Below are 22,826 nucleotides of genomic sequence, written 5' to 3'. Positions count from 1 at the left end.
TTGAGCATGTGAGCTACTTTAGAAACTGACCAAGGGATAAGATCTACTCCCCACTTCTTGTGGGCGGGGGTGGGCAGGGCTGGGGCCAGGGCCTGTGAGCGGGGTGGAGCGGGAGAGCAGGAGACAGCTCTCCGGTGCCCTGACTGCGAACGAGTGCAAGGCCCCGGCCTGCCAGTGTCCGGAGATGATTCTCAGCCTGCGCTGTCAACAAGAAGACACCAATCCCGCGATCGACCCATACGTCCTTCGCGATCGACCGGTAGATAGTGATCGATGTATTGGGCACCACTGGCCTAGATGATCCAACAGGTGCAGGGCCCTGTGGTGGACTTGAAAGGGATCTTATATGATCATTGAAGAAATGTGAAGATAGTTGCTGCAAGTGAGGGAGAGCTGACGTGATATACAGCTGAGGGGTCCACAAAGACTGATCTGTAGTCCGCAAAGAAAAAAGATGTCTGCATTACATCAGTATCTTATCACTGCCTCCCAAGCATGGGCCAAAAGAGACAGGGATTAGCCCATAAAATGAAACCAGCTACAATGCCATGGCTGTCACCAGTCACCCTGACACCCTGGGAGTCTGCGACAGGAAAGGTGACCATTATGAAGGCTGAGTAGTGGAGGCAGCAGAGTAGCTGCCATTGCAGCAGGACTGATCAGCTGGAGACATCAACGTGTTCGATGAAAGAGAGAAGGAGACTCCCCTGGCTCAGTCCTGGTGGCAGAAGTTTACATTTTGTTTCCACTGTCAATCTATGTTAAGATAGATTCACACTACTGTTGTTAATGTCCATTGCGCTTATCTGTCACAGGATGAGAACAAAGGGCAATTAAATGACAGATGTTGATGGAGCAACTCCATCGAGAGTCTGTCTACATTCACCCCAATGTAAAAATATGATGAGCGCTTCTTCCGTCATATTTTTTACTTTTATGACAGATGAAAAGTCATGCATTTTCTTCCATTACAGACATAAAAAAACCCATAATGGAAGGAAGCATCCGTCAAAGCCAGGAGTGGCTCAATCAGAAAGGAAAAGTTTAAGAGCTTTCTATATACTGTATAATCATAAATCCATGCAAACACATGCAAACATACAAAGTCCTTGCAGATGTTTTTTTGCCCTTGGCGGGACTTGAACACCAGGACTTCAGCGCTGCAAGGCTGCAGTGCTAACCAGTGAGCCACCGTGTGGCGATAGATAGATAGAGACAGACAGACAGACACGGTGGCTCAGTGGTTATATATATGTCTCTCCTATTCCTTTTATAGCTATTCTTGACTTTGTCTTTAAAAAAAAAAAAACACAGAAGATCTGCAACAACAAAAGCTGCGTTTCCGCAACGTGGGGACTCAGCCTTGAGGCTGAGGCCCCCTTGAGGCTGAGGCTGTGGTTTATTGGCGCGGCTAGCCGCGACCTGACGGCATCCTGATCCTGATTAGGCCTGAATGAATGGGCCTAAACAGAAGCGTGTCTCGAGCCGCGGACACAATGGCTGACTCAACCATGGAATCCACGGCAAGATAGGTCATGTCACTTCTTTTTTCCACTACTAGTTAGGGCTCATTCACACGTCAGCACAGGGGAGGTTTTTGACAGTGGATTTCGCATCAAAAACCTCCCCTTTACAATGGTGGTCTATGCAGACCGCCAGGCTTCTGGCAAAGTGACATGCCCTTTCTTCAGTGCTTCCGCCTCCCGGCAGCACTCTCCTATGTCGGCTCAGGCGGGTTTTAATCAGAGAGAGACGCGGTGTCAAAACCCGCGCGGGCAGTTCACGTGTGAACTAGCCCTAGTGGGGAGGAGGGAGTGAGCAGCTCCCATTGAAATCATGGGAGCCATTTTTGCAGGCGGATTTTGAAGCAGGTTCCACGTCAAAATCTGCCGGAAAAACTCTGTGTGAATATACCCTTAGTGGGGACAGTCTTTTGTCTTGATCAGTTGCCCATGGATATGACCACAAATGCAGGGACTTTCTATGGTCTGGGATGTGTCAGATACCCAGCCATGATGTCCTTAATATGAACAGGTTAATTGGCAGGGACAATGGATGCATGAGAAGGTAACCTGGTCACAATAAGGAAACAATGGCTAGGTTTCTGACATTCGTTATATCCATTGATAGCCTATCGAGATTATCACCGCTAAGAGAAAACCTTTATAACTCTGCAAATATTTTAAATATTTTTATTTGCAAAAAATATTCGTGTGAAAACCCCTTGACTCTCGATTTTCAAGAAAAATAAAGTATGATGGTAGAGTGGTATAGTCACAGGGGTGGCGTGGGTGTTTCACTAAGTGATGGAGTCATGGCTATTACCCCACCCATTCATTTTTGATTGACAACCCCCTGGGTGTGACTTCAGTGAACCTATTGTTGGGGGGATGTTATTTAGGCTGAGGCCCCACATTATGGAAATGCAGCTTTTTTCATTGTTTTTTTTTTTTTTTTTTTTTCTTTAGCCAAAGCCAAGAATGGTTACAAAAGGAATGGGGGATATATAGAAAGTAGAGATGAGCGAGTAGTGTTTGATTGAGTGGGTGTTCGATCGAATACTACGGTATTCGAAATACTCGTACTCGATCGAACACTACTACCTGTTCGAAGTTTAAGGTTCGATGCAGAACCAGCGTTGATTGGCAGAATGCTATACATTCTGCCAATCAACGATGGTTCTTCTCTTACCTTTAGAAGTCTTCTCCGTGCAGTGTCCCCGCGGCGTCTTCCGGTTGGAATTCACTCTGCCAGGCATCGGGCCCGGGCAGAGCCGACTGCGCATGCCCGCACTACAAACGGCTGCGTTTCCGCAACGTGGGGTCTCAGCCTTAAAGAGGAATGGGCATGACAACAGCGATGACTGAGCCTCAGCTATACAGCTATTAAAATGTTTTGGGTTTTTTTGGAAACTGTGTAACTGAGGATTTTAACACTGGCATTGCACAAATTCTGTCTTCAAGCCCTACAGCACAATGTTGTTAGTTGAACATGAAACATCTGATGACAAGTTCCCTTTAATATTATGTATAATAATTTCTTATTTCAAGCACTTAATACTGGCAAGAATCTGGCACAATCAGATAATATTGATAATTATTTTTCTCTCTCTTCTGGTTTGCTACCGATTTAGATGAGAATTTCTCACTGTGTGATTTTCGTGTAACCACATCTCTGCAGGCGGATCCGTTCCTTTATTTATTACATGTAAATAAGGAAAGCAGAGCAAAAATAATAGTATAGCTGTCACCTGAGGCTCTCCCATAGATTTCCAAATAGTCTTATGTTAATAAGAAAATAAGCCCCCTTGTGAATGTAATATAACTTTATTGTGTTTGAGAATCCCTGCTATACTGTGTATTGAATTTCATGTGATTTCTGAGAAATAACACAACGTATTGAGGAGGCTGCAAAATGCAAATGTCCATTTTAGTGATTTGGATTAAAATGTTGGTGATCAGGAAATTTTCAGGTAAAGCTTTTTGACTTTGAACCCATTACAGTATTTCCGTCTCTGAGCACCGGTTACAATTTATAGATAGAAATAATGTGTAAATAGTTTACTATGTAAATACTTTGCAATAGTGATCATGGACTGTGCTGAGTTACTACCAACATGAAGGAGGCCATAAACTCCCCCATAAACATACACACTCGGTGTGACAGTAGTTAGCCTTCTGCTCTTTGGGTGGATGGTAGCCATACTGATCAGCTTGCTCTGGCTCTATGGTTTCATTCTTGTGGGTAAAACATGTTGAGATTTTATGTCAGCATCAATAACAACTAGAGATGTACGAACAGTAAAATGTTTCGAGATTCGATATTTGTTTCGAGTAGCCCCTCAATATTCGACTACTCAAATCGAATATCGAACCCTATTATAGTCTATGGGGGGGAAAATGCTCGTTTCAGGGGTAGGCAACATTCGATCAAATTATACTTACCAAGTCCACGAGTGAGGGTCAGGCTGGATCCTCCGAGAAGTCTTCTCCTTGCAGCGTCCCCGCGGCATTTCCAGCTCTGAATTCACTCTGCCAGGCATCGGGCCTGGGCAGAGCCGAGGAGAGCGTCGGAGGGCTGTATGAGACTTCATTAGCATACCGGTAAGTACCGGTATTTCTAAGGAACGGTGCGACGGAGACCACATCTAAAGGTAGGAGATGAATAGCCTTTCTTGAGGCTATTCCGACATGGTAATTAGAAAAAAAAGTTGCTTAAATGGTAGAATTCCTTTAAGGCTGAGACCCCACGTTGCGGAAACGCAGCTTTTTGTGTTGCAGTTTTTGTTGCGGTTTTTTGAGCCAAAGCCAGGAGTGGATTGAGCAGAAGATAGAAGTATAAGAACTTTCTATATATCCCTCATTCCTTTTGTAACCATTCTTGGCTTTGGCTAAAAAAAAAAAACACAACAAAAACTGCAACAAAAAAAGCTGTGTTTCTGCAATGTGGGGCCTCAGCCTGAATAACATCCCCCAACAATAGGCTCATTGAAGTCACACCCAGGGGGCTGTCAATCAAAAAGGAATGGGTGTGGTAATAGCCATGACTCCATCACTCAGTGAAACACCCATGCCACCCCTGTGACTGTACAACTCTACCATTATACTTTATTTTTCTTGAAAATTGGGAGTCAAGGGGTTTTCACACTAATATAATTATATATAAATTATTAGACAATTAAAAGTTAAATATTTTTTGCAAATAAAAATATTTAAAATATTTGCAGAGTTTGAAAGGTTTTCTCTTAGTGGTGACAATCTTGATAGGCTGTCAATGAATATAACAAATGTCAGAAACCTAGCCATGGTTTCCTTATTGTGACCAGTTTACCCTCTCATGCATCCATTGTCCCTGCCAATTAACCTGGTGCGCATGCCCGCACTACAAGCGGGCACTTCTAAAGGTAGGAGAAGAACCAGCGTTGATTGGCCGACTGTATAGCATTCGGCCAATCAATGCTGGTTCTGCATCAAACTTTTCCATTCGAATAGCGAGTGGTACTCGATCGAGTACGAGTATTTCTAATACCGTAGTATTCGATCGAATACCTACTCGATCGAATACTACTCGCTCACCTCTAATAACAACTTTATAGGTTCATTGTAATTGTTGGAGATTATAGGCTAATATACAGTGGCGTAACTAAGGTCTTGTAGGCTCCGATGCAATCTTTAGTCTGGGGCCCCCTACCTCTTCCCTAAAGAGAATTCTTGATAGTGATGGTTACTCTAATAAAGAGTTTAATCCACCTTAGTGTCGTTAGGGTAATCTGTGGGTCTCCTTGGCTTATGGGCCAGATGGAAGCTGCAATCTCAAAACTGATGCCAGTGCTTATGGGCCCCCTAAGGCTCCTGGGCCCCGGTGCAACTGCACCCTCTGCACCCCCTCAAGTTACACCCCTGTTAATATATCTACAGTACTTCATGTCTACTATATGTCAGGCATTCTGAACAGTGAATGGATTTGTTTTACATACTGTATTTAAAGGGATGTGAAATAAGAAAATGACCTATTATTAGATTTATATATATATATATATGTATATATATATATATATATATATATATATATATATATATATATATATATTAAAAATATTTTTAAACATTTTATCTTTTTTTTCCCTATTTTTTTTTATTTCATAATTTACTCTCATAGTTCATGCTAAAAATTAATCCTAAAATCTTGCAGTTACAGAGCCCTTAAATAGGTTGACACTTCCTGTTCTGGAGAAATCACTTTTCAACAGTCATGTCATTGTCTCCACAGGCAGGACTATAATTAAAAATGTCGTAACACCTTTGTTATAAAGCTGTAGGCAGATAATGCCACGGTCGATAGACAATGGTGATGGCCACGCTTCTTCTCCTCCTTGTACAGGGTTGCAGTGACCTTTGGACAGGTTACAGTGCAAGTCTAGGATAATTTCCATAGAAGTTGATAAGTCTCCAAATTAATGATTTGATACATCCATTCTGGCCAAAAACAGAAAATGGTTGTCAATTACCGGCAATAGTTATGACTACCGATCCTCCCGTCTCTTCCATACAAATTCACATTTGGCTGAAAGGCTCCTCTAGCAGAGGCTTATTTCCTCAAGAACAAGGACTGGGCAATGGAGCAATGCACAGGGCCCCATACACATAAGGTTTTACACAATGTATATTACCCGCTTATGGCATATCCCTGTACTACTGTTAACAGTGCATAGCAGAAGCTCCCTCAAAATAGTTGACCCCATAATTATGTTTTTAATTGAAATAAATAAAATCTAAATGTATTTTTGGTACCAAGATTTTACATTTCAGGCCTGGTTCACATCTGTGTTTGGTATTCAATTCGGGTAGTCCACATGAGGATCCTCCAAATGGAATACCGAATGCATTGACAAGTGGTGACCAATGAAAACACACGGACCCCATAGACTATAATGGGGTCCATGTGGTTTCCACTCGGTGTCCGCACGGGATATGCGGACAGAAATGTACTTCATGAACTACTTTCCTCTCTAGATAACACGTGCGGACACCATGCGGAAAACACACAAAATCCATTATAGTCTATGGGGTCCATGTGCTTTCATTGCTCACCGCTTGTCAATGCGTTCGGTATTTCGTTCAGGGGGTCCCCAAGCAGACTCCCCGAACTGAATACTGAATGCAGAGGTAAACCAGGTCTCACAGTTCGAGTCGGTTAAGAGTTAGTTTTACAGTTTTAAAATTCCGATTGCCTTTTAATGCCTTGTTGTCAGCTGTAACTTGTAGGAAACCATATAAATATTATCATCTCTGATAAATATTATTAATAGAGATGAGTGAACAGTAAAATGTTTGAGGTTCGATATTCGTTTCACGTAGCCCCTCAATATTCGACTACTCGTATCGAATATCGAACCCTATTATAGTCTATGAGGAGAAAATGCTCGTTTCAGGGGTAGGCAATGTTTGATCAAATTATACTTACCAAGTCCATGAGTGAGGGTCGGGCTGGATCCTCCGAGAAGTCTTCTCCTTGCAGCGTCCCCGTGGCGTCTTCCGGCTCTTCATTCACTCTGCCAGACATCGGGCCTGGGCAGAGCAGAATGCGCATGTCCGCACTATAAGCGGGCATGTGCAGTCGGTTCTGCCCAGGCCCAATGCCTGGCAGAGTGAATGCAGAGCCGGAAGACGCCGCGGGGAAGCTGCAAGGAGAAGACTTCTAAAGGTAAGAGAAGAACCAGCATTGATTGACTGACTGTATAGCATTCGGCCAATCAATGCTGGTTGTGCATCGAACTTTTACATTCGAACAGTGAGTGGTACTCGATCGAGTACGAGTATTTTGAATACCATAGTATTCGATCGAATACCTACTCGATCGAGTACTACTCGCTCATCTCTAATTATTAACGTCTCCCAATTTCTTGTTGCGCTGGAAGATCACAGATGAGCTGCGCACTATACATGATGTGTCATCTCCTCAGGAATCCACATGGAAAGCCTCCTGTCCTGTATAAGTAATGATGGAGGAATGTCACTGTGCATAGTCCATATATAAGATGAAAGGATATGAAAAGAAGACAAATACTAATTTCTACAAGCACCCCATACATATTCGTTCACATTCATTGACTATCACATAAGAACTGCATTAAATATTGTACATAGTCAGTAGGTCTATGGGGCAAATATTCTACACTAAAATCACTGTATCACTGAAATGGGTTGTCTGACCCTGACAGGTGATATAAAGAGATTAAGATTACCATCTAGAAGGCATAACCAAAATTTACATTGTAAGTACAACCTGAACTGTGGTGGACCAGGATGGTTCAGGCATTACATATATTCATTCATTTGAATCAACTGGCAAATATTGTTACATTTATCTCTATAGTAACGTCTTAACCTTAGGGGTTAAATACTCTGGATTTAGCACAATGGCTTCTATTAACACAAGGTCTTCTATATGAAACAATTGCCATATAAAAGAGAGATGAGCTTCTATAGCTTTGGTAGATGTTTATAAAGGGCCGCTATAGAGTTTAAGACGCGCCAATGTCAGATCGGTTATTTTTTTTATGTGCAGGTTATGGACAGATATACCAGATGGCCAGCTGTGAATTACATGTATAATAATCACTATTGCGAGGCTTAGGCCTGGTTTCACATCAGCCTTCGGTATTCTGCTTGGGGACCCCACGAATGGAATACCGAACGCATTGACAAGTGGTGAGCAAAGAAAGTACTTGGACCCCATAGACTATAATATATATTTCTCTTTCTTTTTCTTTCTCTCTTTATCTCTCTCTCCCACTTTCTCTCTCCGTCTCACTCTCTCTTCCTTTCAATCTCTCTCTCTCTCTTTCTCTTTCTTTTCCTCTATCTCTTTTCTTTCTTTCTTTCTTTCTTTCTTTCTTTCTTTCTTTCTTTCTTTCTTTCTTTCTTTCTTTCTTTCTTTCTTTCTTTCTTTCTTTCTTTCTTTCTTTCTCTTTCTTTCTCCCACTTTCTCTCTGTCTTACTCTTTCTCTTCCTTTCAATCTCTCTCTTTCTCTCTTTCTTTTCCTCTCTTTTCTTTCTCTATCTTTTTCTTTCTTTCTTTCTTTCTTTCTTTCTTTCTTTCTTTCTTTCTTTCTTTCTTTCTTTTTTTCTCTCTCCTTCTCTTTCTTTCTCTTTCTCTCTCTCTCTTTCTCTCCTTTTTTTATCTCTTTATTTGTTCAGACAGTAAAAATTATTTGGAGAACATCTGAGACTGTTAAATAATAAACTAATAAATGACATAAGAAGTCTCTCTCCTTCTCTTTATTTCTCTTTTTCTTTTTTTCGTTCTCTCTCTTTCTCTCTCTTTCTCTCTTTCTTTCTTTTTTTCTCTTTTTCTTTCTCTCTCTATCTCATTTTTCTTTTTCTTTCTCTTTCTCTCCCTTTTTCTTCTCTCTCTCTATTTGTTCATACATTAAAAATTATTTGGTGAACATCTGAGACTGTTGATAAATGACACAGGACGTTCCACCGCTACTTTCTGCACATGGACAGAGAACCACTGCAGTCAATCACAGGATTAGTGAGTTATCACCGTTGTCAGTGATATATATATAGTCGTTATATGTCCAACATCATAGCTGGAGTAGGAGGTACAGACCGACAGGGGGCCAGAGAGGTGTCCACACCAGTGCAGCGGAGGATTGGTAAGGTGAGTATGAGCATTTTATAACATGCTCAATTGTTTTCTATTTTTTTTTGGTTGGACAACTCCTCTTAATTTGCATCCCCTTTATATAGTGTACAGTATTTTTGTGTTACCAGGAGCAGGGCAATTATGACACGAGGAATAAAATTTCACAAATGCGTATTGTTCCATAATAGCCAGCTAAAGTCTAATTATAGATATTGCATTCATCTGTTCGCTTTTCTGTGGTTAAGTTCTTAATTGATTTGCATAGGTCGGTGAACCCTTAATTATTTCTAAAATGGTTCGTAATGGGAAAATTTGCAAGAGGAGCAGAATATACTCTGATGTTTATATTAAATCCATTGTGACATCAGGTGTATTCACTGAACAATAAATCACGGAACAGCAGAAGACCATGTCGTAAGAGCGTGAAAAGCTATTATTAGTCTACAAATGACAAAAAATGATTTACGAGCTCAGCTGTCACAGATGAAGAAAGGATATTAACTCATGTTTATCTGAAATGAAAAGTTTTATTCTAAATTAAAAAACGGTATAAATTGTCACATATTTAGATCAAAATTTGGGGAAATAGTATCTTTGTTTTGACCTTTTTTAATCAAAATTAGAAAAGCCCTTCTTTTTCGGAAGTTTCGCAGCTACAGATTCCAGAGAGGCAGTCACCCAGCTTTCAATAAAGTCAGATATGGTAAATCTGTGTGGTTATGGAGTAAATATGGGCTGGAGCTATATCCTATATGGCTCAAAAGAGTTGGCATTGAGAAAAAGTTTGGCTAACAGCTCCCATGGTGGTGCAACCCCAATCCCAACCTATATTACCAAGAACAAATATAGCTAATAGTGTGGCTGGATGGAAACTCCAATCATTTCACGAATAGGCTTATAGTATTTGTCCATGATTTCTGGGTTTAAATCCACATAAGATACTATACTCTGGATTCTACACATGTGTATAGTGTGTTCACAAGCCTATTCACATGCATTACAAAATTGGTAGGTAAATATACAGCTGCTATGCTATATTACTTATTTCAGATGGGAACTCCAGGAATTGGCTCCAATGGGTGACAGTGCCAATCCACTGAGGACCTGAAACACATCCATGGCAGAAGCCAATGTCTTCAAACTCAATCATTATATTCTACAACAACCAACATATACAGACGCAACCATGTATTCAGTATCAGCCAATCCAAATGGGCTACAACGTTTTACTCTACAAATTTGTTGTAAGAGAATCTTTAGGGTATGTTCACATGGCAGAAAATGGATTCTGCGTGTGAACATATCATGCGGCTAGCCACGACGGAATGCTGTGCAGTGCACCGGAAACCCATCACGACATTCCGATCCTAATTAGGCCTGAAGGAATGAGCCTAATCGGGAGGGAGTCTCACGCTGTGGAATCCACGGCAAGATAAGGCATCTCGTTTCTTTTTTCTGCTACAGGCTAGTGGAAAAAATAAGTGAGCGGCTCCAATTGACTTCATTTTGATGCGGATTCCACGTCAGAATCCGCTGCCAAAAAACTCAGTATGAACTAGCCCTTAAAGGGATTTTCTCCAGGTGATTCTAAGTTGAATGTATATTTGCAGGGTTTCTTTGGCACTATGTCAAAAAATAAAAACTGAGAAAATGTCAGCTTTGATACCTACCTGTACCCTCTTATGAAGATAAAGTAGATTTTTTCTCTAGGTATATGATTGTAAACAAAAATGGTAGTCACTGCTCTTCTTTAAGTAATAACCTTACCAAGTGAGCTTACTGCTGTTAGTGAGGTGAAGTTCGGGATGGGCTAACACTGAGAGGTGAAGTCAGGATGAATTGGAGACAGGGCTTAACCCTGTAGTTTTGGTTCAGACTGTGTATCAGCCTGATATAATGTTTTGGCAATGGAGAAGAGAGTTTGTGCTGCTCAATCTGCTTCTGGTATTAGTGCAGCTAATACACAGAAAGCACTGTGTTAAAGGGGTATTCCCATGTCGCATACTCACCAGTCTTCACTGCTGTAAAATCTTCTTTCTTCCTGGTTTCTTGCATCATTTGGTGGGCGGGGGTTCACATGCAACCTGCCGTTTAGCTCCACCCCCAAAATTAGCATGTAGCTCCGCCCACCCATATTGGACTATGAAGTACAGGCAGCAGCAACTCCATTCTGTGTTACATATAGAGACTGCCTGTCTCTGCCATAATGAACACAACTGAATTAGCTAGCCTGATAACTGGGAGAACAGAAGAAATGAAAGCAGCTCCTCTCCTCTATCTCATAGCAGGGAGCTAGGTCACGTGGTGCAGACACAGGAATAGCTAGATACACAGGCTCACTCCCTGCACTTAGCCCCTCCTCCCTCCCCCCTGAGAGCAGCAGATACATCACTTGACTTTTGAGCAGATAAGTCAGGGCTGTGGCCACAAAGAATTGAATAAAGTAAGATAGTGGACAAACAAAGCAGTTTTGCTGAAGCAGTGTATTTAGGAAAAGTCTTAAATCCACATTAACAAGCAGTATAGATAGAATCCTTGTGATGGGACAACCCCTTTAAGCTTCACTCCCGCTCCCTGTCCAGGTTTTATATAAAGAATATGTTTTGTTTTGTTTTCTCTAGCCTCCACTGTTCCTGTACAAGAAGTGCAGGTAGTTTTGGTGCCTGATGTGTTATTTAAGCTCTGTAATGTCAGAAGGGCGGTGTCAGGCAGGGGGTGTGATTCCGAGCTCCAATCAGAGGCAGCCAGTGTCAGAGCTTAGAATCACCCCCTAGTCTGATCACTGCTAACTGTACTAGAATCAGTAGAGCAGCTCCTATTAATTGATATAAAGAACTGGACTTGTTGGAGGAGGTGAAAGTCCTCTTTAAGTGATCCAACAGGCACTCAAGCTTGTTATATTCCAAGTTGCCCTCCATACAAGCTATCCTTCAAGCCAGACCATTCCCATTGCATGTAGGAAACAGGCTCTTATGTAGGGAGCTATTGCAGCCATAGGTAACGCATGCAACATCTGACGTCATTGAGTCTCACAATGGGAGAGCAACAAACAACTTAACCTGCGGTGCAAATCTTAGGTGCAACTTTGTTGTACCTCTAAGAAGTCTGCGTGCGATACAGCCTCCAGGAGACACTGCACCAGTTAAAGTGGCGTGAACATATAGCACAATATAAAGTAATTTTCTGATTATTATGTAAAAACATAACAAAAAAACACGAAAACATTCTCTGTGCCAATGGACTGTGCTGCCACCATAACTGCGTGTGCAATCAGGACAGGAATTTAACCTGTCCCATGCAACAAACCTAAAGTTCAAGGTGTGGGCCCACACCACCATGATACCTAAAGAAGAGTGGCGAGCCAAAGCTCAAGAGAGTCAATTAGTTTAATAAAAGGTAAAGAAAAGAGCTAAGGATGCCTGCGACAGAGTCCTGTACAAAGGAGGGGCGGGTATGAACTGAGCTTTGGGATCTTTTTAGCCGTTTTGAGTGACTTAAGCTTATAACTTGACTTTTCAGCAACAGAAAACGTAGTAGGTGGCACCACAGGACTCTTTATTACCTAATACTGCACATGCTGAGACCCGTTTAGGATGGAAAAACTATGTGACAGGTTCCCTTTCATTTTTCATACTTTTTTTTACCTAGGAGTGTTGCCTAACCAATACTTTACACACGTGGAATGATAGAATGTCTACATTATGTTATTGATGGCTGCAACTAGATGTCGGTGCAACACATCGGCTCATTCTCTTACATCTACTAAATCTGCATATCTTGAGATAACTTCTCTATGTCCTGTCTACAACACTAAAAGTGTATGTACCATATAATGGGTAGTCCAATGACCATAAATCTAGACCTTATGTAAGGTTTAAATATTAATTGTGTGCCCCTTTGTATCCTCTAATCCAGCAATTTATCCATGGATTCGAGCTTTTATCGTTGGAAGCCAGTTTTACAAAAAGATTCCTCCTCGTACCCTTCTGAAAGAACTCCTCTCCTTCCACCCAAGAAGAAAGGTCCAGTTTACAACTTGAACAAGCAACGGGTGGTGTATGCCAACAACACAAAATGGGAAGGCGACTGGAAGAGAGTATCCAGGTTTTACGCTGGAAACAAGATTCACACTACGAAATATACTCTCTTAACATTTCTACCAAAGAACCTCTTTGAACAGTTTTACAGGTAAAACCGTTTTGGAGAGTAAAATCCTAATACAGAAAGCACCTCAGTATTTTTTCGGTATAGTTACTGTAACAAAAGAAAAAAAAATTACTAATAGAGATAAACTGTAACTATGATTATAAAATAACATCTTACAGGTATTAAATAATCCTTAGGATGGGGGTAGCAACACGGTGACTCAGTGGTTAGCACTGCAACTCTGCAAGGAGTTTGTATGTTCTCCCTGTGTTTGCGTGGATGTCCTCCCATTCTAGCAAGACATACTTGAAATGGAAAAAAAAAAATCCTTAGGATGGGCTACCAATATTAGATTTGTTGGGGTCCAACACAGAGGACTGCTTCAGATTAAAAGCCTTGAAGCTCAGTCTCTGTACAAACTGTAGTGGCGACTTTAGGTACTGCAGAACTGCTCCAAAGATTTGGGGCAGTGCTGTAGTACCCAAAACGCCACTACACTTTATTTGGCAAGTAACTGGTGTGGCTCCTGGCATGTAAACAATACTTCAAGAACTACTTTCCTCTCCACATGACTCGTGCGGACACAGCATGGAAAACACATGGACCCCATTTTAGTCTATGGGGTCCATGTGCTTTCAATGCTCATCACTTGTCAATGCGTTTCAGTATTTTGTTCGGGGGGTCCCCATGCGGACTCCCCGAATGGAATACTGAACGCAGATGTAAACCAGGCCTAGTGTGTGAAGTCTTCTAAACAACCTCCCAGCAATCCCTTTATTTTATTGTAAATCAAAGAGGTCTTATTTGCTTTTTCCTTAGCCAAAATTCTTAGCAGAGCATTCATGGTCTAGTAACGCCATGTACCATCTGTTCCTAATAAGACATAGTACCCCTTTGAACCCATGTGCCAGCCAGTACCCTGCTCTGCACTGGTGAGAGAAGGCAACCTCAAAACAGCTGTCCGCAGATGGGTCCTGCTTCCTTTTGGAGAAGTGATTCTGGCTTGACTATTATTCCCAAATTATGCAATTAGGTTCTATGAAAACCATGCATTGATCTATAGCAAACTATCTTCCAAAAGGTGGCGCTAGAGCAAGTTCCTCTTTTACCCCAAGGAGGTCTTATTTACAAATTCCTTACCCTTCTTTTGTCAAAACATTCATTACTTAACCAGTTAGATTTATATTAAAGAAATTTGGAGGAGAATTGCCTTGGGAGGGTATAATGGCGGACCTGTTGTTGGCTCCTAGTTTTTCTTTTAAATCTAAGTTTAATTACACTTTGCCAATTTATCATCCCAGAGATTTGAGGCATTTATATTTACCAACGTCTATATTTATAAGGATATACACGTTCATTTTAAAGATCAGAACAGAAACATATTAGTCTTCATCCTACTAATCCATTTTTATGACTTGTGATTATAAAAATTCTTATATTTTCATGGAATTAGTGAAATTCAGTTTTACCAAGTGGTCTTTCTGGCAGAAAGGTTATTTGTTAGAAAAAATCTTCCAATTCCAAGGCTTTAATTCCTTAGTTTTATCAGTATAGATCCGGATTATCTGGAATTATGTTTCATGCATCTTCTGTTATTTTCTTGGCTGATCCCAGGAAGTCATTTGAACATATAATCTGGAATTGTGCGTTATCTGTCTGGTTTCTATATTTTTTTTTTTCTTATAAGAAAATATACTTTTAAACTGAAATATTATTAAATATATGATAGTTGACTGAAAAACTGTAAGTACACAGCGTGAACATATTCCTAGGAGTGAAAGACTTAAAGGGGTTTTCACATGTCAATGATCTGTACTGGTACCTTATGTAAATTGAAGCCTTTTCCTAAATATATTGCTTTAGAAATTCTGCTTTGTTTGCCTGCTATGTGCACATATTCTTCCCATTGTTTACACAGTGTTGCTATAACCACGAACCTGTGAGTTAGGAAAAGTGATATCACTCACTGCTCTTACTGATAGGACAATCGTTCAGTTAATTGCACTTTGCTGATAAAGCCCAATCTGTTATCTCTCTATGTAAACACACAGATAACACTGAGTCTATTCTGTACAAGCATCTGCATATTATCTGACCTGCATAAGTATTGTGTGTTCCATTCAGCCAGAGGGAGGAGGAGGAATGAAATACAGGAAGTGAGAAGCAGACACTGCAGACTTCCTGCTGCGACACTGAGATGGGAAAACCCCTTTAAGTTTATCAAGTTTCAACAAATTTGGCTGTATAAGCAAAACCTTTAACCCAAGTGTTTTGTTTTTTTTAACTCTGTATGTGCTGCAAATTGGGGGAAAACTGTATTTTAAAAATATACTCGTCTCCTCAGTCCCTCAATTTCCAGCAGCAGCTTCTATTTGCTGGTCCTGGCTGGTGCCGTCAATCACAGGTCTTGGTGGTGACCTGATCACAAACTGAATGGGATTGTCTGACCCCTGGTAGTGACATGCAAAAAATTTAGGTAAGGTGTGTGACCATTGCCATAAGGTAACACCGCCAATGAAAAGATCCATTGGTAATATTTCTGGATGAATCCATAGAATTGGCAAATGACTATCAATCTGTAATTCCCATAAGACTATATATATGATATACTGAGATTTCTTTTGATTAAATCCAGTTTTCTATACCCTTATTGGCGTAGTTAAAATCCATGTTGATGGCTTCATCTTTGTCTCACACAGATCTGCAAACCTCTACTTTCTTTTTCTTGCTATCTTGAACTGGATGCCTCAAGTTGAAGTGTTTCATAAGGAGATCACTATGGTGCCTCTTGTCATCGTGATGCTTGTAATTGCATTCAAAGATGGAGTGGAAGATTATAAACGATACCTCAATGACAGGAAGATCAATTTGATGAAAACTTATGTATATAACAAGTAAGGGAGACATTTACAAGTCATTATGCCTATGCTACTTACAGAATATTGATTTTCTTTATACTAAAAGACAAAGACTTTGTATCGTATCGTAGAGGCAGATTATGCAGTTACTATGGGGCTATTGGAAAGAACTGACTCAGCCATGGTTCACCCTTCCAATAGTGACAGCATCCTGTCCATTCTCTGATCAAATAAACAATTATCAGTTATAAGGTATTAAAGGAGTTGTCTATCTATACTATCTACCTATCTATACTGGTAACTTAGGTAAATTGAAGACTTTTCCTAAATATATTGCTTTAGAAATTCTGTTTTGTTCTCCTGCTATGTGACCCCTTATTCCTCCCATTGTTTACACAGTGTTGCCATAAGCATGGACCTATAGGACAATTGACGTCACTTACTCACTGCTCTTGCCGACAGGATAATGTTCACCTAATTGCAGTTTGCTGATAAAGCCTGGTCTGTTATCTCTCTATGTAAACACACAGATAACACTGAGTCCATTCTGTCCAAGCATCTGCATATTATTTGATCTGTATAAGTGTTCTGTGTCCCCTTCAGCAAGAGGGAGGAGGGGCAGAGAAATACAGGAAGTGAGAAGCAGACACTAAAGGCAGCATGCTGAGACACTGGATGGGAAAACCCTTTTAAAGGGGTTGTCCAGGATGACCTGTTTTTGGTAAGGAGACCAGGGAAGGTGAAAAAACTAAAACATATTTATTTGTTCCTGATGCTCTGGTGTCTCCCACCATGGTCCAGTCCTGTAGCTCCTTGGGTCTTGCTTTGGTAGCCACATGTGGTCTAAGGAACATCACAGGGAACGTATGTGAGTGACGTTCCGGTTCCTTTACTTAGGCCACTGAGGCTGCTGATTTGCCTCAGTGGTCACACCAAAACATGACCCCTGGAGCAACAGAACTGGACCATGGTGGGATACACCTTAGCATCATGGACAGGGATGTTTTTGAGGTTTTTTTAACCTTCCCTGGCCTCCTTGCCAAAAACTGGTTATCCTGGACAACCCATGTAACTATTGTTACTATATCCAAAGGAATATGTTCCTTAAAATAAAGAAACCATGAGGACTTAGTAAGGCCAATAGAATATAGCAACTATCTGACCAGAGCAGATGACGGAAAGTGCCATATACATGTTTCTTTAAACGTTGTAAGGTCGCGTTGGACCTTTAATATGTCCATGTATCTTCTGTAGACAGAGCAGTGGGTCAGGGCTTCTGCCACAAATGGTTACAGGTTTGACCTTCGGATTATGAGAAAACAGATTGTCTCGGTCATATATAAAGACAATATAAGAACACGAAGATAGTAACAAAGATGTAACTGCTGAAATGTACTTTTCTCTGTATTTGGTAGAATTAGCATTACTTTAAGAAACTAATATGTTATCTTTTACTATTTGTGATGATTGACAGCAATAGAAGTAACTTGATCTTTTGCTGAAGTGTATTATAGAAACCAGAATGAACATAAAATGTCATTAAATCTCCTCGGGCTATTCATTAACCTGTGCAGGGAATGTGATATTTTAGAAATAACAATTGCTACTTAAAATGCAGGAAGGTGAACGTTTCCCAGCAGTGAGAGTGTCTGTCTGTTTTTTCAGATTTTATCCCTGCGTATGTTTCTCAAACCTTCTCCATATGGTTGTCAAGTTGTGTTCTAGCTGTCTCTTGCTTCATACCAGTTGTTTTTGTTTGCTGGGATCCAAATGACGGGGATCCGGGTGACAATAAAATGAACTGCAAACGTTTTGTACTTGAGTATTGGTTATTCTAGCCAGGCCGACAAATAAAGCTGAGTTTATTCTACGTGCGGTAAACCAATTATCCTCATTTATCCTATATTCACATTGTAAATGGGGTGATAATATATAGGTACAGCAGAAGTCATGGTCCACTCGCTTTAGGTTGTCTCAGCGGCAGCTCTCTCTTGTGTCAATGTGACACTAAAATCGTGATTTGTGAAAATCTGCATAAATGATATGTCTTGTGTTTGTTATAATTCTATGCTTTTTGTTCAGGTTTAATCATTTTCTACTTAACCCCTTCCTGCCGCGGACATGTTTCATTTTTGAGTCCCCTCTTTCCAAACCTCATAACTTTTCTATTTTTTCGCTCTCAGAGCCATATGAGGTCATAGGGAGCCTTCACACTGAGTTTACGCTCGCTCATTCTGAACGTAAAGTCGTTCAGAGTGAGCGGCGTAAAAAACAGATCCCATTGATTTCTAGGGGTGCCGGCATACACGCGCTCCCCATTGAAATCAATGGGAGGCTTTTTTACCTATTGCTTTCAATGTGATACTCGCGTATGTCAGCAACCATTTAAGTCAATGGGATCTGTTTTTTACGCCGCTCACTCTGAACGAGTTTACGTTAAACTCTGTGTGAAGGCTCCCTTATTGTTTGCAGGACAAATATTTCTTCATGATGCTGCCATTAATTATTCTGTACAATGTACTGGGAAGCTGGAGAAAAATGCAAAATGGGGTGGATTTGACGAAAAAGTGAATTTGTGCGACTTTCTTACGGGATTCATTTTTACGGCGTTCACTGTGCAGCCAAAATGACGTGATCTGTATTCTATGTTTCGGTATGATTCTCGGGATACCAAATTTATATGGTTTTATTTACATTTTAACCCTTTAAAAAAAATCCAAAACCAGGCCAAATTTTTATTTTTTTCTAAAAGTCGCCATATTCTGACACCCGCAAATTTTTTAAACTTCTGTTTATGGGGATGCATAGGGCATCTTTTTTTTTTTTTTTTTGCGGGGCCGGGTGTGCTTTTTAGTTATATCATTTTGGGGAAGGTCTATTGCTTTGATCACTTTTTACTCAAATTTTTATCAGAGGCAAAACAGTGAAAAAATGGTGGCTTGGCACTTTTGACTTTTTTTCCCGCTATGGTGTTTACCATACAGGAGAAATATTTTAAAGATTTGTAGAGCGGGTGAATTCGGACACAGGGATACCTAATGTGTATGTGTTTCACAGTATTTAAGTACTTTTATATGTGTTCTAATGAAAGGGGGTGAGTTTAGTTTTTAATACTTTTAAAAAAAAATTCACTATTTTTTTTTTTTTTTTTTTGCATATCTTAGACCCCCCTAGGGGTCTTTAACCCCAAGGAGTCTGATCGTTAATGCAATAGTCAATAGCATTACAATACTACTGCATTGCAAAAATCCAGCATTTCTATTGCAGGCTACATAGAGTAGCTTGCAGTAGAAAGTATAGAATGACAGGCTGGAGATCCTTCACAAGGCTCCTGGCTGTCATAGAAATGGGACGCAGGACGCTTACTCCAGGTGCCTGCGATCCCGGGGAAAATTATGCTTCGGTCGACTTAACTGGCACCGATCGCGGACATTAGCGCCGGATGTCTACTGTATAAAACAGCAACCACCTGGGGGACATGGCAGCCACCCGGCTTCCGGGCAGCCGACTTCTCTAAACAACCAGGAGTATTTTCCAGGAGTAAAAAAAAAAAAAAAACCTCTCAGAAATACTCCTTCAAAAGTTAGGAAACCCCATTTTACAACAAAAACATATGCAAATTTGTAATCCTTAGGGCAGATTTATAAAAAAAAATTGTCTAGTCGCTCTTACCAACCAATCAAAAAAGAGCTTTTATTTTTTTGAAAATACTCAATAACAATCTAATTAAGTAGCCTAATGTAAAAAAAATAAAAATAAAAACAATTCAATATATGTGGTTATAGATTCACATATGAAAGCTATAAGTTAAAAATAGTCATCACTTACACAAATAGTAATCGTCAACCTTTGTACTTACACTAAGGCGTAGGTAATAGATAGCAGTATTGGTACAACATTTATCTACATGTCGATGGTGATTGTTTTATAGTTGTGTGACTACTTTTCTAGTGTCCATCATCATCATCATCATCTGGTTCTTATGTTTTTTTTCTCCTCTTTATCCACTTATGGTTACTCTTTAACTAAGGATCAATCTCTAACATCGAATTTCCAATGTGCTAGGATACTAGGAAGTTGTGACCACTGTTGTAAGAGCACTGCTTATTTATGGCATGAGTCTGGTTGTTATATTGACTATTGGGTTTTGTTTGGTATGGTTGATCATCTGTGTTGGTGTCAGGATCTATATACACTCACCGGCCACTTTATTAGGTACACCTGTCCAACTGCTCGTTAACACTTCATTTCTAATCAGCCAATCACATGGCGGCAACTCAGTGCATTTAGGCATGTAGACATGGTCAAGACAATCTCCTGCAGTTCAAACCGAGCATCAGTATGGGGAAGAAAGGTGATTTGAGTGCCTTTGAACATGGCATGGTTGTTGGTGCCAGAAGGGCTGGTCTGAGTATTTCAGAAACTGCTGATCTACTGGGATTTTCACACACAACCATCTCTAGGGTTTACAGAGAATGGTCCGAAAAAGAAAAAACATCCAGTGAGCGGCAGTTCTGTGGGTGGAAATGCGTTGTTGATGCCAGAGGTCAGAGGAGAATGGCCAGACTGGTTCGAGCTGATAGAAAGGCAACAGTGACTCAAATAGCCACCCGTTACAACCAAGGTAGCCAGAAGAGCATCTCTGAACGCACAATACGTCGAACTTTGAGGCAGATGGGCTACAGCAGCAGAAGACTACACCGGGTGCCACTCCTTTCAGCTAAGAACAGAAAACTGAGGCTACAATTTGCACAAGCTCATCGAAATTGGACAATTGAAGATTGGAAAAACGTTGCCTGGTCTGATGAGTCTCGATTTCTGCTGCGACATTCGGATGGTAGGGTCAGAATTTGGCGTCAACAACATGAAAGCATGGATCCATCCTGCCTTGTATCAACGGTTCAGGCTGGTGGTGGTGGTGTCATGGTGTGGGGAATATTTTCTTGGCACTCTTTGGGCCCCTTGGTACCAATTGAGCATCGTTGCAACGCCAAAGCCTACCTGAGTATTGTTGCTGACCATGTCCATCCCTTTATGACCACAATGTACCCAACATCTGATGGCTACTTTCAGCAGGATAATGCAATGCCATGTCATAAAGCTGGAATCATCTCAGACTGGTTTCTTGAACATGACAATGAGTTCACTGTACTCCAATGGCCTCCACAGTCACCAGATCTCAATCCAATAGAGCATCTTTGGGATGTGGTGGAACGGGAGATTCGCATCATGGATGTGCAGCCGACAAATCTGCGGCAACTGTGTGATGCCATCATGTCAATATGGACCAAAATCTCTGAGGAATGCTTCCAGCACCTTGTTGAATCTATGCCACGAAGAATTGAGGCAGTTCTGAAGGCAAAAGGGGGTCCAACCCGTTACTAGCATGGTGTACCTAATAAAGTGGCCGGTGAGTGTATATACAGTATATAAAATTGCTGTGACTATGAGGTCTTTCCGGGGTCTGTAAGGGCTGACTGCTGGCTTCAATCCTCACTGGTTTTCGTGGTTTCCAGCTAGGATTCTTGGCCCAGTTTGAAAGGAGAGTTTAGTTGGAGTAGTACGGCTTCTGGAGCTGAATTGGAAGTGGTGTGAGTTGGGTTATGTGTGAGAACCTGTTTTCCCTCAAACATTCCTACTCTACCCCTGTGTTAGTGAGTTTCTGTTTTGGGTTTCAGGTTTGTTTTGCCCCTGTCCTGTGATACCCTTTCCTCACTACTCCACTCCTCCTCCCCTCAATTCTTGTTGCGTATTTAGTGGTCATGCTGCACCTGTTAGTTCTCCAGCATGTCCCATCCTAGCTTGTACTGTTTGTTGCTGCACTTGTCCTTTTGCTAGGGGGTGACCGCCTTTATTTTTCAGTCCCTAGCCTCTTTCAGCTCTCATCCAACCTGTCTGTACGTCTTCGCGTTTTGAGAGCCAGTAGTTGTCAGGGCTGAGCTTAGCTCGGGAACAGCTGACCAACACCCTCAGGCAGGAACTAGTTAGCTGACGCAGCACTAGAGACAGCTTTCCTACCCCATTTCCTAATAGTGCAAGCATCATTCAGTACCACGGTTGATGGGCATCTACATAACCGTGACAATTGGGTCCTCTGGCTATCTTGTGCCATATAGAATAGTTGTATATTTTATGTGGCAGAGGGACCTTAGGGATCCCCTCAGGTCCTGGGCTGGAAGCAACTGCTACTGTTGCAACCTCTATAACTAACCTAACACTGTAATGACTTATTTTACACCTTACGGTGAATGCATTAAAAAAAAAAAAAACTAAATCCAAAAATCAGTGGTCATTTTTTACAACCTTGTCCTCATAAATATATAATATAATAGAAGTTATACAATCCTACTAATAGTATAAATATGAAAGTTTGTGTGTTTGTTACTCAATCATGCAAAAACGGCTGAACGGATTTGGATGAAATTTGGCAAGTAGATAGTTTGTAACCTGGATTAACACATAGGCTACTTTTTATCCCAGTAAATGACATGGTTTCACGAGTGTTATGAATTTATGTTCACATACTATATTAAACTATTCTTGCCAGCAGGACCAATCAGCTAATTGTAGTTTGCTGATAAAGCCAGGTCTGTCTAAGTAAATGCACAGATAACACTGAGTCCATTGTGTACAAACATTTGTGTATTATCTGATCTGCTCCAGTGCTGA

The 22,826-nt window shown here is 40.9% G+C and overlaps 1 protein-coding gene across 1 annotated transcript; it reads left to right on the top strand.

Annotated features, from left to right (window-relative positions):
• The first annotated feature begins 13,078 nt into the window (after positions 1–13,078).
• Positions 13,079–18,245, top strand: LOC142203087 (phospholipid-transporting ATPase VB-like). Its single transcript, XM_075273547.1, has 3 exons — positions 13,079–13,341; positions 15,999–16,182; positions 18,240–18,245. Exons 1-3 carry the CDS (start codon positions 13,079–13,081, stop codon positions 18,243–18,245), a joined length of 453 nt encoding a protein of 150 aa, XP_075129648.1.
• The last annotated feature ends 4,581 nt before the right edge of the window (positions 18,246–22,826 follow it).

Source organism: Leptodactylus fuscus, chromosome 5 (genome assembly GCF_031893055.1).
Source record: "Leptodactylus fuscus isolate aLepFus1 chromosome 5, aLepFus1.hap2, whole genome shotgun sequence".
In the NCBI taxonomy this organism is placed as follows: domain Eukaryota; kingdom Metazoa; phylum Chordata; class Amphibia; order Anura; family Leptodactylidae; genus Leptodactylus; species Leptodactylus fuscus.
The sequence above is the reverse complement of the archived record's forward strand: the minus strand, read 5'-3'. Positions and strand labels throughout refer to the sequence as shown.

Excerpts from the sequence above, each read along its gene's own strand:
- LOC142203087 (XM_075273547.1), top strand. The coding sequence starts at position 13,079 with ATGGATTCGAGCTTTTATCGTTGGAAGCCAGTTTTACAAAAAGATTCC. Across the intron at positions 13,342-15,998 it reads CTCTTTGAACAGTTTTACAG|ATCTGCAAACCTCTACTTTC; the intron begins GTAAAACCGTTT and ends TGTCTCACACAG.